The sequence below is a fragment of the Dysidea avara genome, chromosome 9, assembly GCF_963678975.1.
Source record: "Dysidea avara chromosome 9, odDysAvar1.4, whole genome shotgun sequence".
Taxonomy (NCBI): Eukaryota; Metazoa; Porifera; class Demospongiae; order Dictyoceratida; family Dysideidae; genus Dysidea; species Dysidea avara.
Genome location: NC_089280.1, coordinates 8,453,076 through 8,468,369, shown reverse-complemented (window position 1 = coordinate 8,468,369; position 15,294 = coordinate 8,453,076). Strand labels below are relative to the sequence as shown.

The 15,294-nt window shown below is 38.5% G+C and overlaps 1 protein-coding gene across 1 annotated transcript in view; it reads left to right on the top strand.

Moving 5' to 3' along the window:
* Nucleotides 1-15,294, top strand: part of LOC136265512 (leucine-rich repeat serine/threonine-protein kinase 1-like) — an 86,426-nt gene that overhangs the window by 32,175 nt on the left and 38,957 nt on the right. Inside the window, exons 9-14 of the mRNA XM_066060383.1 lie at nt 6,288-6,385; nt 6,433-6,558; nt 7,058-7,286; nt 10,211-10,358; nt 12,398-12,486; nt 12,564-12,686. Of these exons, the coding sequence (XP_065916455.1) occupies nt 6,288-6,385; nt 6,433-6,558; nt 7,058-7,286; nt 10,211-10,358; nt 12,398-12,486; nt 12,564-12,686 (813 nt within the window). The remainder of the gene's footprint in view (nt 1-6,287; nt 6,386-6,432; nt 6,559-7,057; nt 7,287-10,210; nt 10,359-12,397; nt 12,487-12,563; nt 12,687-15,294) is intronic.

The window sequence follows — 15,294 nt, the reverse complement described above, 5'->3', positions numbered from 1 at the left end:
TTGTAGCTGAACTCTCTACAAGGTGACTTCTTCTAGCTGAACTCTCTACAGGTGATTTGTTTGTAGCTGAACTCTCTACAGGTGACCTCTTCTAGCTGATTTCTCTACAGGGTGATTTGTTTCTAGCTGAACTCTCTACAGGTTATTTGTTTGCAGCTAAACTCTCTACATCCATGGTGGTTTCTTTGTGACTGAACTCTCTACATGATGGTTTCTTTGTAGCTGAACTCTCTACAAGGTGACTTCTTCTAGCTGAACTCTCTACAGGGTGATTTCTTTGTAGCTGAACTCTCCACATGATGGTTTCTTTGTAGCTGAACTCTCTACAAGGTGACTTCTTTTAGCTGATCCCTCTACAGGGTGATTTGTTTGCAGCTGAACTCTTTAGGTGGTGATTTCTTTGTAGCTGAACTCTCTACAAGGTGACCTCTTCTAGCTGATTTCTCTATAGGGTGATTTGTTTCTAGCTGAACTCTCTACATGACGGTTTCTTTGTAGCTGAACTCTCTACAAGGTGACTTCTTCTAGCTGAACTCTCTACAGGTGATTTGTTTGTAGCTAAACTCTCTACATGGTGCTTTCTTTGTAGCTGAACTCTCTACATAACGGTTTCTTTGTAGCTGAACTCTCTACAAGGTGACCTCTTCTAGCTGATTTCTCTACAGGGTGATTTGTTTCTAGCTGAACTCCCTACATGACGGTTTCTTTGTAGCTGAACTCTCTACAAAGTGACTTCTTCTAGCTGAACTCTCTACAGGTGATTTGTTTGTAGCTAAACTCTCTACATGGTGCTTTCTTTGTAGCTGAACTCTCTACATAACGGTTTCTTTGTAGCTGAACTCTCTACAAGGTGACCTCTTCTAGCTGTTTTCTCTACAGGGTGATTTGTTTCTAACTGAACGGTCTACAGGTTATTTGTTTACAACTAAACTCTCTACATCCATGGTGGTTTCTTTGTAACTGAACTCTCTACATGATGGTTTCTTTGTAGCTGAACTCTCTACAAGGTGACTTCTTCTAGCTGAACTCTCTACAGGTGATTTGTTTGCTGCTAGACTCTCTACATGGTGCTTTCTTTGTAGCTGAACTCTCTACATGATGGTTTCTTTGTAGCTGAACTCTCTACAAGGTGACTTCTTCTAGCTGAACTCTCTACAGGGTGATTTCTTTGTAGCTGCACTCTTTAGGTGGTGATTTCTTTGTAGCTGAACTCTCTCCAAGGTGACCTCTTCTAGCTGATCTCTCTACAGCATGATTTGTTTCTAGCTGAACTCTCGACAGGTGATTTGTGCGCAGCTAAACTCTCTACATGGTGCTTTCTTTGTAGTTGAACTCTCTACATGATGGTTTCTTTGTAGCTGAACTCTCTACAAGGTAACTTCTTCTAGCTGATCCCTCTAAAGGGCGATTTGCTTGTTGTTGAATTCTCTACATGGTAATTTATTTGAGGCTGAACTGTCTACATGGCAGTTTCTTTGTAGCTGAACTCTCTACAAGGTGACTTTTTCTAGCTGAACTCTATACAGAGTAATTTGTTTGCAGCTGAACTCTCTACATGATGGTTTCTTTGTAGCTGAACTCTCTATAAGGTGACCTCTTCTATAGCTGAACTCTTTACATGGTGTCTAGTTTCTACCTGATCTCTCTACAGGGTGATTTGTTTGCAGCTGAAATCTCTACAGGATGATTTGCTTGTAGCTGAACTTCTTACATTGTGTCTAGTTTCTAGCTGATCTCCACAGTGTGATTTGTTTGTAGCTGATCTCTCTACAAGTTGATTTGTGTGTAGCTGATCTCTCTGCAGGTTGATTTGTTTGTAACTGATCTCTCTACAGGGCAATTTGTTTGTAGCTAAACTCTCTATAAGGTGATTTGATCTCTCTGCAGGTTGATTTGTTTGTAGCTGAACTCTCTAAAGGGTGATTTGCTTGTAGCTGAACTCCTTACATTGTGTCTAATTCCTAGATGATCTCTCTACAGGGTGATTTGTTTGTAGTTGATCTCTCTGCACATTGATTTGTTTGTAGCTGAACTCTCTACAAGGTGATTTGTTTCTAGCTGATCTCTCTACAAGTTGATTTGTGTGTAGCTGATCTCTCTGCAAGTTGATTTGTTTGTAGTCGATCTCTCTACAGGGTAATTTGTTTGTAGCTGAACTGTCTATAAGGTGATATGTTTGTAGCTGAACTCTCTGGAAAGTGTTTTGTTTGTAGCTGATCTCTCTACAGGATAATTTGTTTGTAGCTGAACTCTCTGCACAGTGATTTGTGTGTAGCTGAATTCTCTAGAGAGTGATTTAATTGTAGGTGAACTCTCTACAGGGTGCATGACTTGTTTATAGCTGAACTCTCTTTAGTGTGACTTGTAATGCTCTGAATCTCTACAGTGATATAATTGTAGCTTAATTCTCCACAGGGTGACTTGCTTCTTGCTTAACTGTCTATAAGATTAACTGTTTGCAGCTGAAGTCCCTACAGAATAACTTGTAATGTAATAGAATTCTATAATGGAGTAAATAAATTAGCTGAATGCTCTATTAGGGTGACTGTTCTATTAGAGTATCTCGATCTCGCATTTGCTACACGGAGTTGGCTTTCGAATCATAACTCAGTGGTTTGTAATCCAATTCTTCTATACTACTGAAAGGAATTTCTATGAAGATTATTCCAGCTATACACCGATTTTCAGCTCATTGCTCTTAGCGGTTTGCCTAGTAGGCGTAAAAACTAATACTTTTTTATTACTAAAAATCGATCGCGTAATTGTGACACAGGTTGGGTTTTGTGTCATATCTTCGTGGTCTTAATCTCGATTCCTTTCAAACTACCAAAAGGCACTCCTACGATGGTTACTCCATCTACATAGCAATTTTCAGCTCATTCCATGAAGCGGTTTACCCTGTAGGCGTGACAACAAATCGATCTTGTTTTACGCGAATAATCGGTCATAACTCCTGAACCATTCATCGGAGTTGCACCAAATTTGATGCTAGGATGCGCCTTTGGACTCCCTTTCTGTGTGCCAAATTTCAAGGCGATCGGAGTACGCGCTTGCGTTTTATAGCAATTTTTGCAAGTGTGCGAAAAGACGAAGAAGAAAAAAAAAACGAAGAAAAAATAACGAAACTTTGGCCGCTCATATCTCGGAAATGGCTTGAGTGATTTCCTTCAAATTTGGAATGTAGACTCCCCTAGCTGGCGGGCAACTCTGCAGCAAATTTGGTTTCAATCGGATAAGCCATCACCGAGATACAAAAGTGTGAAAATGACGTTTTCTTTCTTCCTGTCAATATACTCACGGTGTGGCGCGCCGGCTTCTTGGGCCGCACGACACACTATCGTGTGTCTTGATATATATATATATGTAATATATAAACCATGGCTATGAGGTGTATTGCACTTATATACACCCCTCCTCCTCAGTCATCAGAAGTTTACTGTTGATAAACGCCTCGGCTTCGCCTCGGCATTTATCAACAGTAAACTTCCTCTGACTTCGGAGTCGGGGTGTATATAAGTGCAATACACCGAAGTGAGCCATAGTTCATATGATATATACCATGTTTCTAAATTAATCTGCACTACATTACTTTCTAACAACCCATATGCACACAAACCAACTTAAAGTATATACTTACACTTAATTCGCCATAGTTTGGCATGGTAGACACACTGGTAGCATTCCTCTCGCAATTCAGCACACAATGAAGAATCGAATTGATTGTGGGACTTAGTAAACATATCTCCGTATATTCCCAGGACTTGTCTGTTCATATCAACAAACGTAGGAGCAACGTTACTTGCTGTAACCCATCATCGAAGTCGCGAGGTATGGTTATAAAATGAATCCAGTGGTTGGACTCTTACTGGCTGGGGTGATTGATCGCCTAGTGTGACAAAGGCTATTAGCCCGAGTCATCTGGATGATTAGTCATGCTAGTGTGGGCATTGTTTGTCCGCCCATTGACTTCCCAGGTGGGTATATATACTTACCTGGGTGAGTATATATATACTCACCTCAGGTAGGTATATATATAATCACCTGTGGGTTGGGGTGTATATACCCTATATGCAACCAGCGGCGCCTTTGAAGTTTCACGTGATCATGGTATATATATATATATATTAATGTTGCTTGTCATTTTAACCCGGTCAGCAGGGCTTACCCTGTTGTGAGCGGGTTGCCACCATCAACAGATGGTGGTTGTTTTGGTAGGTGTGCAGGGTTCCATGGATTCTCCTATTAATTCTCAAATAGACCCCTTTTCAACAATTTTACATGATGTACAGTACAGCTCACGGGTAACGTCGCATGTACATGCACGACGCACGTGAGGTGCGCTCGAGTGACCCGCGTGGATACAGCAAGGCCACAGTAATGCTCCATGATAGCAAACTTCACTCTAGAGCATCACGCAAGGCGAGATATAACAGGATTCACCTAATGATCAACCGAAGTTTCAGCTTTATAAGCCAAAAACTTTCGAAGTTACAGCATTACAAAGTGGCAACAGCAAAAATCGCTTTGTACAGCGATAATAAGCTACAGGCGCTTAATAAAATGATCATAACTTATGAATGCAGTCCTCTACCAAGATGCAAGTTGGACCATCAGATTCTCCATGAACAAGCGAATCCATTGCTGGGTAAGTTTTGTCTTCCAGGCCTTTCCTACGACCAGGGTGAACCAGCGAATGCGAAAACGTGAGAAATAAAGTGACAGTGAACCGCTCGTCCAACGCAAGGCAGACTAACGCTCATATCTTCTGTTCCCTTAGGCATACTGACATGAAACAAAGATATTGGAACTCCTCTTGCTTTGGGGATCACAGTGCTACCAAGGTTTTTGGTATTATCACTTTACGTCATTGTGAAACAAGCGTTTTAAAATTTACGGCTGTAAAATCATAGCTACTGTAGCTACTGTAGGCTTGCACAAACATATGGGATTCTTGCAGATCCGGTCACAGTTACTAAACTCAGTGGCGAGCATTCTCATGCGTGGCGAGCTTCTCGAGTGGCTAGTGCTTATCCACGCAATGTTCCACAGGTCTTGTACAGTGTATTGCAAAAGAATGATCTTGCGAGAAGACACGAGCACTACTTGCATGTGTATACTTGCGACGTTACCTGTGAGCTGTACTGTATACAGCATGTTTTACTACAAAGGCTTGGAGGTAGGAATGCTTGGGGATTCTAACATTCTCTGAAGCCACAAGAATTTCCGCATGCCATAATGTTCCTAATAGAAACCCTGCACTGTCACACCCTGAGCTAGCTTCAAGATGGAAAAAAGACAAGAGGAAAAAAATGGGGGGATTTACTAAGCTCCCTGCTGGGACTGTCTGTGGTGCATGCTTCACCTCCCCACACCCCCGTTATTAAATTTTTTTTGGCGATACATTACATTAAACCCCACCCAACAATCCCTTTGTGATTATCGTCTTCTAAAGTACTAATATGAGATAGTTGGTAAAGGGGAGTGGTGTGGGTGAGACAAGATTCACTATGCCATGTAGCACCATGCGTTCTAACACCTCTCTAAGCACCTTTTAGTTGTAACGCATGCGAAATGTTATTCTCCAATTATTGCCAACCCTTCTCATGTGTGTGCCTGGCCAATCTTCTCTCCAGTCATGGCGGAGCTTCGGGTTAGTCACTATCATAATACACTCATGCATTCTCGACTGCTATACCACGCTTTGTGGCTACGCTTACCATATATGGTGTAACTTCACACATTCCGCGAAATCCTTATCTAAATGGTAAGCAAGTCTCTAATGAAAAGTGCCTAAATCAACCAACAATTTTTCACCTGAGCAATTTTCAATGAACTCTTGTCTCCTTCACTAACTCTTGTCTCCTTCACTACCTTCAATAATTGCGAGTAGATGGGCGTGGCACCACTATAGAGTGTAAAATTCCTGATCCATCAAGGATTTCAAGCCTATAATACTGACAAGAGCCTAGAATCATTCACCTGAGCAAGGAGGATTTTTGATGAACTCTTGTCTCCTTCACTAATCACAAGTAGATGGGCGTGGCACCACTAAAGAATCTAAAATGTCTGATCCATCAAGGATGTCTATTCAACAGGTGCTGTTTCACTATACCTTGCTATCTATAATCATTTCATCTACTGGGGTGTGGAATATAACAGTTATAACACGACTGATTACTCGGGATATGACAAAAATATATATATGCTTTTATATGCATAATATAAACTGTTTATGTTAACAAATATTCACATGTTTTTGGTACGAGTATGATTAAGTTTTGATATAGATCTGTCTATACATGTGGTGGACAAGACCATATGGTGCTTTACCAAAGCAAAGTCTGAGATAACAATCAGCTTCAATGTATGGAACTTTATAAACCAGGTTGGTTATGATTACAATGAGTGTATCGAATTGTTTTTCTTCATTAGAGCAACTATATTTCAGCTATTCAATGTTTTCTGACTGACAATACACTGTATGCGTTGTGTTGGCAAATCACCAGTGATCAGGATCACGGTATTTTCAAGCTAAGAAACTGGCTGTTGAGAATTAAGGTATGTGTGCTAAGGACTTGTACCCTTCATACTATCACTTTTATTAAAGGACAAAGAAATAAACAAGTGCATTCACTCCAATTGTTTTGAGTGAATTGTAGCTAATATACATTGATCACAAGTCTAAGTATTGTTTTATGCATATTTCGCTGTGTGCACAAATCTAGTTTTTAGCTTCACAATTTCACTTGATCTCATTTTTTCCTTTCTGTAAAAATCTGCCATGATGCTGTTTATTATGCTAAAAATGTAAAATGCCATTATATTATTTTTGATTGTCATAGAGTACCTAAAGTTACATGTATTTGATCACCTCTGTCAACCTTCACATGTGCAATAAACAATCATTTTATCAGGGAATGTGGATATCTCTAGTGAAGACAAATTTTTGGTTAATGCATTTTGGAAATCTGATACCTAACCAGTATGCATGTTGCACAGAAATGTGTTACAAATAGCTCAGTTATCTCATCAATGATTACATGTTTTTGTTATACAGCATAAAACCAATTGTGTATCAGTGGTGATTGTTGGATGTCACAGTGGTGTTATTGGTGATAGCCCGAAGAAAGTTTTAAATACAGCAATACGAAGGATGTATAATGACAGGAAATATTACCCATCTATTGTTGACATATTGTTTGTATCGACATCCAAACTGAAGCAGGATATCAGGAAACTCAACACTTGTCTCTATGATACTGCCTGTGAATTTAACATATCACTAGGTTGGTGAAATTTATGTAACAGTTGTGAAATGGGTACAAGTGATTTGCCTGATGTGTATGCACAAGCATGAGAGCCGCAGGCCTGAATGCATATCATATATATATATATGTAATATATATATATACGTAATATATATACGTATGTATCAGGAAAATAACAAGTTCCCATGTCACCACTAATATATTCCACTTGAGTAACTCACTTGCAAGTGTGGGAAACTGCGTGCATGTTCATTAGATTAGGACATGTGAATTTCGATTGTGGATAACCGAATAACAACAGGTTGTTAGTGATACCAAATGTACGTAAGTGTATTGGTACATATGTATGAGCATGCAGAAAGCTTCAATTGTGGGTGCGCAATTAAATATACAGTAGAAAGTTGTAACATGAGCTCACAATGAGCTCATAATGTTTTAACTTCACCAAAGTACGTACTTTATTAGCCATGCATGCATAAACAGTTGTGAACATACAATGTTCACCACACTAATGGCTAAATACATTACCCTGTGCTATGTTTGAAATTGCACCAGGTGACTATTATCAATTAGAAAATGATCTATGCCCCATCACACTACCGGTCATGTAACAGAATTATTTGCATTCTGTAAGTTGCATCATAAAGCCAATTAAATACCTACCAAGAATGGAAAATTGCATTACCATAGTGTAATAGTATAAAACATTATGAGTGATGGAAGTGTGAAAAAGTAGGCAAAAATCATGTGCCCACATGCCCTGTTTTTGCAGACCCGGTTTAGGCAGTGCTGAGGTATGTCAGCCTGACCCGTGGTCAGCTGTGTTGTGAAAGTGTTGTTTGTACACTAGGCACCAGCCTATTATGCTTTTAATTTTGCCTATTATGCTATGCTGCAGTGCTAAAAATTTTTGCCTATTATGCTCATAATTATGCTCAAACTTTTTGCTACAGCTCCCATGTTTTGTTACTTTCTAATGGATAATGATAAACTTTGGCTTATGAACAACTGAAATGTCCATTAAGAATTTGGCTACATTGTAAACTATAATAACAGTCGTGTCAAATAACTACTTAATGCCATATGAGTGGCATCAACTGTTCTGTTATTGCAAGTCAACCTTTTTCTGTGGCATGCATTTTTGCTTACGGTATGACACAAATATTCTGCCTGTTATGCTAGCATTATGCTTGATGCTTTCAGGCACCTATTATGCTCAAAATTATGCCAGCATAATAGGCTGGTGCCTATTGTACACCTGCTAGATACATAATATTTGATCTTTGGAGGATAGTAAGGTCTTTAAAATCCACTAAGAGACTTGCTAGAACGTTATTAAAATGGTTAGAAACTTGCTAGCAGAAAGACCTCAAGCATCACAAATCTCACTTTTGATCGTTGATTTTGCAATGCTTCCTCCAAGCATATTATTGCCTGCAGTGGGCGACGAGTCACCCAGGCCAACATGTGGCTAACCACTCTATTCAATATATAGACATGCCTTAAAGAATTTGATTGGGAGGTACAATCTAACGTTGTATGTATGTTTGTGAGGATAAATGGAGAAGTCCAGAAATATCACGGAAAATTCTGTTTAGTGCCCATCTGTTTCTAGAGTGTTTTAAAGCTGTTTTCGTCTTCTATTAAACTTAATACCTAAATGGGTAAGCTTCCTTGTAGAAATGTTGTTTTGCGCTATGTATAATGTGGGTGTGGTCCACATTCGAAAGTGTGCCCTTGACCGTGCCTGTTCTTTGTGCCACTGAAGGCTCACCTTGTGACAACTCGTTCCCATCGCTTAAATCCACACAAGCTGCTTCTTTGACACACATATTCTTTACACTGCTGTGACGCCATAGGCACTGGCTACCACTAACCTGGCTCGACATTATTGATCACTGTCGTTTCCCAGCTGTGCCAGATTCAAGTCTAACTTGTGAAAGGAAGTGGTGCAAGCTTTGAATTTATTTCAGCACTTTGACAAAAGCACGTTCAGTCTTCCACAATTATTTTAACATTGTGTGACAATTTCAGTACGACATATAACAATGACTCCACCAATATGCCCATATAAAATGTATACATTTTCTAAGTCGGTTAGAGACCACACCCTCAGATTTTAAAAACCTCAGTTTGCTCTGTTTGAAGATCCTCATGCTAGGTCTCTAACCTACACTCAAAACAGCAATATAAACTAACCTGTGACCTTCTTCATTCACTAGTCCATACTGTATGTGCAGTTTTTTTGAGGTTGAGCTATGTTGCCTAATTTAAAATGTTTGTGGATTTGCAAACCCAAAATGCATTAGATCATATGAAGGTCTAAATATTTCAAGGATAAAATTTTTTCCAGTAACCCCCAAAATTGCGAAATCGGTGAGACTTGAATTACTTACATAGGCTATGTGGTATCTCAACTCTAGTTTCACTAAACTAAACCCACCCATAAAGTGTCACTATATTATAGCAGAGGAGGTGATAAAGTTTCATCAAAGAGTTCCTGGAATGAATCTACAAGAACTGGAGGTAGTGTATAATAATAATAATATTACACCAATAGATATATATTATGTGACTGGGCCTGGGAACATAAAATTTGCCTACATTTCCAAACTTTTATCTCCCATAACTTTTATGCCATCACGCTATGGCTTCAAAAATTTTAAGCAGGTATTAAGCAATTAGTTAGCTTAATAATACAAGTTGCAGAATGCAAATGTTTTATTCCAGTACTGAGATATAACCTGTTTGTGTGACAGGGTTTAGCTTGTGTGCACAGGCCCTATTTTTTCAGGCCTGGTCATAATTTTGATAAACTACCTTCATTTTTCGTTAATGCATTCCTAAGCACTGATAGCAGTACTATGTAGCATTTATACACCTTCCTTCCCTTTGGAGTGAGGTGTGAAAGTGGTATATCTATTGATGTAATTAATTTTTAGGGTTTAAGAAATTTTATAAGATGCTTAAAGATATAAAAGTGCCAGTTGCTTATTTCAAGCTACAACAATTAATATCAAAGAAGGTGGTGCAGATCAGACAACACCAAGGTGATGATCCACCAATACAGTCATGGGAACAAATAATGGAGTAAGTACAATGATTGTGTTGCAGTTTATAATAATTATTATGTAGACATAACCACAAGTAACTATGCATACCATGTTTTAAAAAGAGTTTTTTTTTTTTTAGTGTGAATTAGTTAAATGATGTGTTTTCAAATGGCAGGATAAAATTAGAGATTGCAAATGCTATTTACAGTGGAACCTCGATTATCTGAACACTGATTAACTGGAACTCTTGATTATCTGAAAACCAAAGTGACTGCTCAATTAGGGTATTTTGTCAACAAGTGTATGCTTTATTAGAGTAGTTGAGCTAAATGTATGGAAGTTCGATTTTATGTACTGTTCGATTATATGTACTGTTCGATTATATGAACACCCTTTCCCCCAATTAGTTTGGATAATCGAGGTTCTACTGTATTTTTCTTTTGTCATATTACTGCAAAATCATCTATAGAAATCTATAGTGCCATTTAACATATGTATCACCCTATTAGTATAGCGGCACAACACAAATATCGTGTACTTTTCATAAAAGCATGAAACTTTCCACATAAGTAGTACTCCCCATGACATAGATTTTTTGATATAGTGCTATCGCAGATTTGACCTTTGGTGACTTTTATGGCCATTTTTGCCCAGAAATTTCATTATTAATTTTATCTTCACCTTCCTGATACATTCATTAACTCACTAAAACATGGTATCTAAAAGATCTCTTTGAACGAAACAACTTAGCTTTTTATTTGAAGCTAATAGGTGATTTTAATCCAAAGTTATGATCATTTATATTAACCATGAAATTTGAGATAATTTTCCTCCCCATGGATAATTTACACCCCAAGGGCAGGTAAACTCAGAGAATTTCAGGGATGATAAAAACAATTATAACTTCAAAACAGAATTACCTATTAACTTCAAATAAAAACCAAGTTGTTTCGTTCATCAAGACTTCTACTTTGGTGTCATGTTTTAGCATGCCTCAGGGAGATAAAGACAGAAATGATCAAATTTCCGGGTAAAAATGGCCATAAAGGTCACCAAAGGTCAAATCTGCAATGGCACTATATCAAAAAATACATGTCATGAGGAATACTATTTTTGTGGAAAGTTTCATGCTTTTATGAAAAAGTGCACGGTATGGCTAATTTTGGGGGCTACGTCGCTATACCATATAGATTTACTCACAAAAACAAAGCCACATGGTAAGCTGCCAGCCCCAGTAGACAGCTTCAGTGATTTTGAGTAACTCAGAATAATGAAATTCTATGCAACCATCAATTTTAAGACAAGTTTACAGGGTCATTTTCATCTCAAATACAGTGAAACCTCGTCAATAGCCACCTATAGGACCCATGATAAGTGGTCCTATTACTGAGGTGGTCCTATTACCAAAAACCTCATTAATGTGGCCATAAAATTATTATTGAGGCTTTCAACAAACCAGCAACTGCCTACTGTAGTTGCTGCGACAGCAATGTACAATTGATCTAAACACACTATGTAGAGTTTATCACAGAGAAAGGTAGGAACATACAATGTACCAATTATTCCAGCATTACTTGAGACATAATGGTTGGAAAAGCATGAAGTATACTGCCAGAATAATGGGTACCGCTTTCAGTAGCTAAAATATGCACTTAAGAGCAGCAACTTTTTGTAGTGATACCTTGACTGTCTGCTCAGCTGGCCTCTTTACTGAGGGAACATTGTATTAGTTTAACCAGTTTGGTCCTGTGGTATGTGGCCACTGGCCTTAATAATGAGGTGGCCCTATTAACGAAAATTACATAAATGTAATATAATGGAAAATACGTTTGGACTTGCTGGACCTGGCCACTATAATGAGGTGGCCTCATTACTGAGGTGGCCACTAAGTGAGGTTTCACTGTATCATGTTATAGTCCATGGCCAGTGACATTCCAGTAATTTTCAGAGATGTGCCTGTGAAGAGACTGTTTAGCTTGGTGTTTTCTAACATAGTATATAGAGTTAGCTAGTTATTATTTTTTCCTGGTTTGTGGTTATGTGACAGTACTTATGTAGTGGCAATTGTTGTTTTAGAATGGTTTCATTGAAGAAACAAGGTACTAAAAGTATTTTCAGAGATGAACGAGACCTTGCTGTTGCGGTTAAGTACATGAAGCAAAATGGTAAGGAATTTGAAATTAATTTTATAGCAGTTGGAAATTCAGAAAATATGTTGTTTAACAACTTCACCCCTTTTCAGGCACTATTATGTATTTTGATTATCCTGGTCTAACTGACTGCTACTTTATTGATCCTCACTGGTTGTATGGTTTGCTATGCAGAGTGTGCACATCTCCATTACTTGCCAGCAGTAAAATTGATAGTAAGTGACTCTTGTTGTTTCTGTACATTATATACAGTGAACCTAATTGAAAAGCAAGCAAACTTGTATATATATACATACATATATGTAACACTTTCACACCTCAGGTCAAAGGAACCGCCTGGGCTACATTTCGTATGTAGCCCAGCCAACCGAGCTACATACGAAATGTAGCCAGGCTACATACAACTTGGCAGTGATTATATAGACGTTGAGGCCGAAATCGATTGTGGGGATCAATTAATACTCACGTGATTAGGATGCACAACTTGGATTTCATCATGAAAATTACTCGGACAGAGAGCATTTTGTTATCCTCGCCATCCTACGAGTTGAAAAGGTTGGGCTAAGGTGAAAACTAGTGCTATAGCTTATTTATTGATCGTTTCCACATGCTTCCAAATATGGACACGTCCCCATCATGAAGCTACCACTCTGCACAGAGTAACCACTCTACAAGCAAGCTTACTTATCTAGGCCCTTAGTGAACTTCGTAATTTTTCCATAAATGATTCAACAGCACTGATTAAAACGTTAAACTCGCATAACCGAAATTCTCTGTGGTATCTCTAGGATATGTCTGTTCATCGTAACCGAACGTAACCAGAACGTAATAGCTGCTGACCCACAATTGAAAATTTTAGGTGTACTGTACATGTATAATACATCCAGTGGCTGTGCTCGTATTGGTTTGGGTGATTGATCACCCGTACAGGCTATCAACCTGAGAAGTGTTACATATTAGCTGTAACATGGAGCATTTGGGCTTTGCCTGATATGTATGCCCTCGGGCAGTCAGGAATACATATCAGGCAAAGCCCTCATACCCGTGTTACAACTATTACATACATACATATATATATATATATGTGTGTGTGTGTGTAGTAGTTGTAACATGGGCATGAGCGATTTTCCTGAAATATACGCACAAGCATGAAGGCACAGCCCGAGTGCGGGTGTGTATATTTCACAAGAGCCCAAGTGCAGGTGCATATATTTCACAAGTACCCATGTTACAACTAATATATTCCAATTGGGTGACTTACCTGCAAGTGTGGGGAAACTGCAGGAATGCTTTGCAAGTGTATTTATATGGGACCATGTCAATTTTGATTGTAGATAACGTCATAAGAGCAATGACAAGGCGCTGCTGAGAGGCCCAGCGTAAGTGTATCAACATGAGCATGCAGATCGCTTCGATTGTGGGTATGCAATTAAACACAGGAAACCCAAATGCGAGCTGAACAGTTAATAATGAAGCTTAAGTGCACTATAAAGTGCTTACTATACTAGCCATGAATAAACTAAAGCAGTGAATATGTTTACAGCGCTATAATGGCCTACTCAAATAGGTGTCACGCCCAGTCACTATACCTGTGTGACATCGCACCAGGTGTCAAAACGGCAATATAAAGATGATTCAAATGCTTTAAAGTACTTACTTTACTAGCCATGAATAAACTAAAGTAGTGAATAATATTATGTTAACTACTTCGCTCATCCAACTGCTCAGATTTTCTATCTTATTTGGTGGGAAACTCTACAAGCAGCTACAAGTGCTGGAAGTGGCCTGAAAGGTAATAGATTGATGCATGTTTTGAATTCTTTAAAACTGTTTATCTTGAAACTTCTAATGTGGGATTTGGATTGTTTTTCCAAAATCCAGTCACACATAAGTACCTACTTGTGAACAGGTGAGATACTCACCTGTGGTTGAGGCAGGCATGTGATATACTAATGCATGTCATGCCTATTTGCAAGCTAATAGCCTGCGGCAGGTGACAATATGATTGATCACCCAAGCCATTGCAGGCTAGCTGCCTACACTGTACCAGGAGATCAATACCAAGAATCCACCCACTAATAAACAAGGTCTATATGCCTAATATACAAATGGCAACTCGTTTGAAATTTCTGGAGATCATGGTGTATATATATATATATATATATATATAATTATATATACCACTTTCACACCTCACTTCAAAGGGAAGAGAAGGTGTATAAGTGGTATAAAGCAGTGCTATCAGTGCTCAGGAATGCATTAACAAGAAATGGTCAGGAATGCATTAACAAGAAATGGAGGTAGTATATACAATAATGCATTCCAAACATTCTCAGAAATCATCTGATTTCTTTGATGAAACTGTGTGATCTCCTCTGCTTTAATATAGTGACAATTCACAGGATTGATAGTAGGTTTTAGTTTTGTAAAGTGAGCCAAAGCATAGATCATGGACTTGGGGAAGAAGATAGTTCGTTGTTTTACTGAATGAAGAAGGTCACAGGTTAGTTTATTGCTGTTTTGATTGTATAGTCACATGGCGATGTCAGATACTAGGCGTAGCGCTTAATTGATTTGGCAAACTTTTACCACTCATATCTTTTTGTACCATTATGCTATGGTGATGCAATTTTCCACTCCTAGTAAGCATTTAATTGGCTTTATGATGCAAGTTACAGAATGCAAATATTCTGTTCCAATACTGAGATATGACCTGTAGTGTGATGAGGTGTAGTTTGTGCCCACATGCCCTGTTTTCGCAGGCCCAGTCACATATACTTACCTGTGGTTTGAAAGTTTCACATGATCATGGTATATATATAT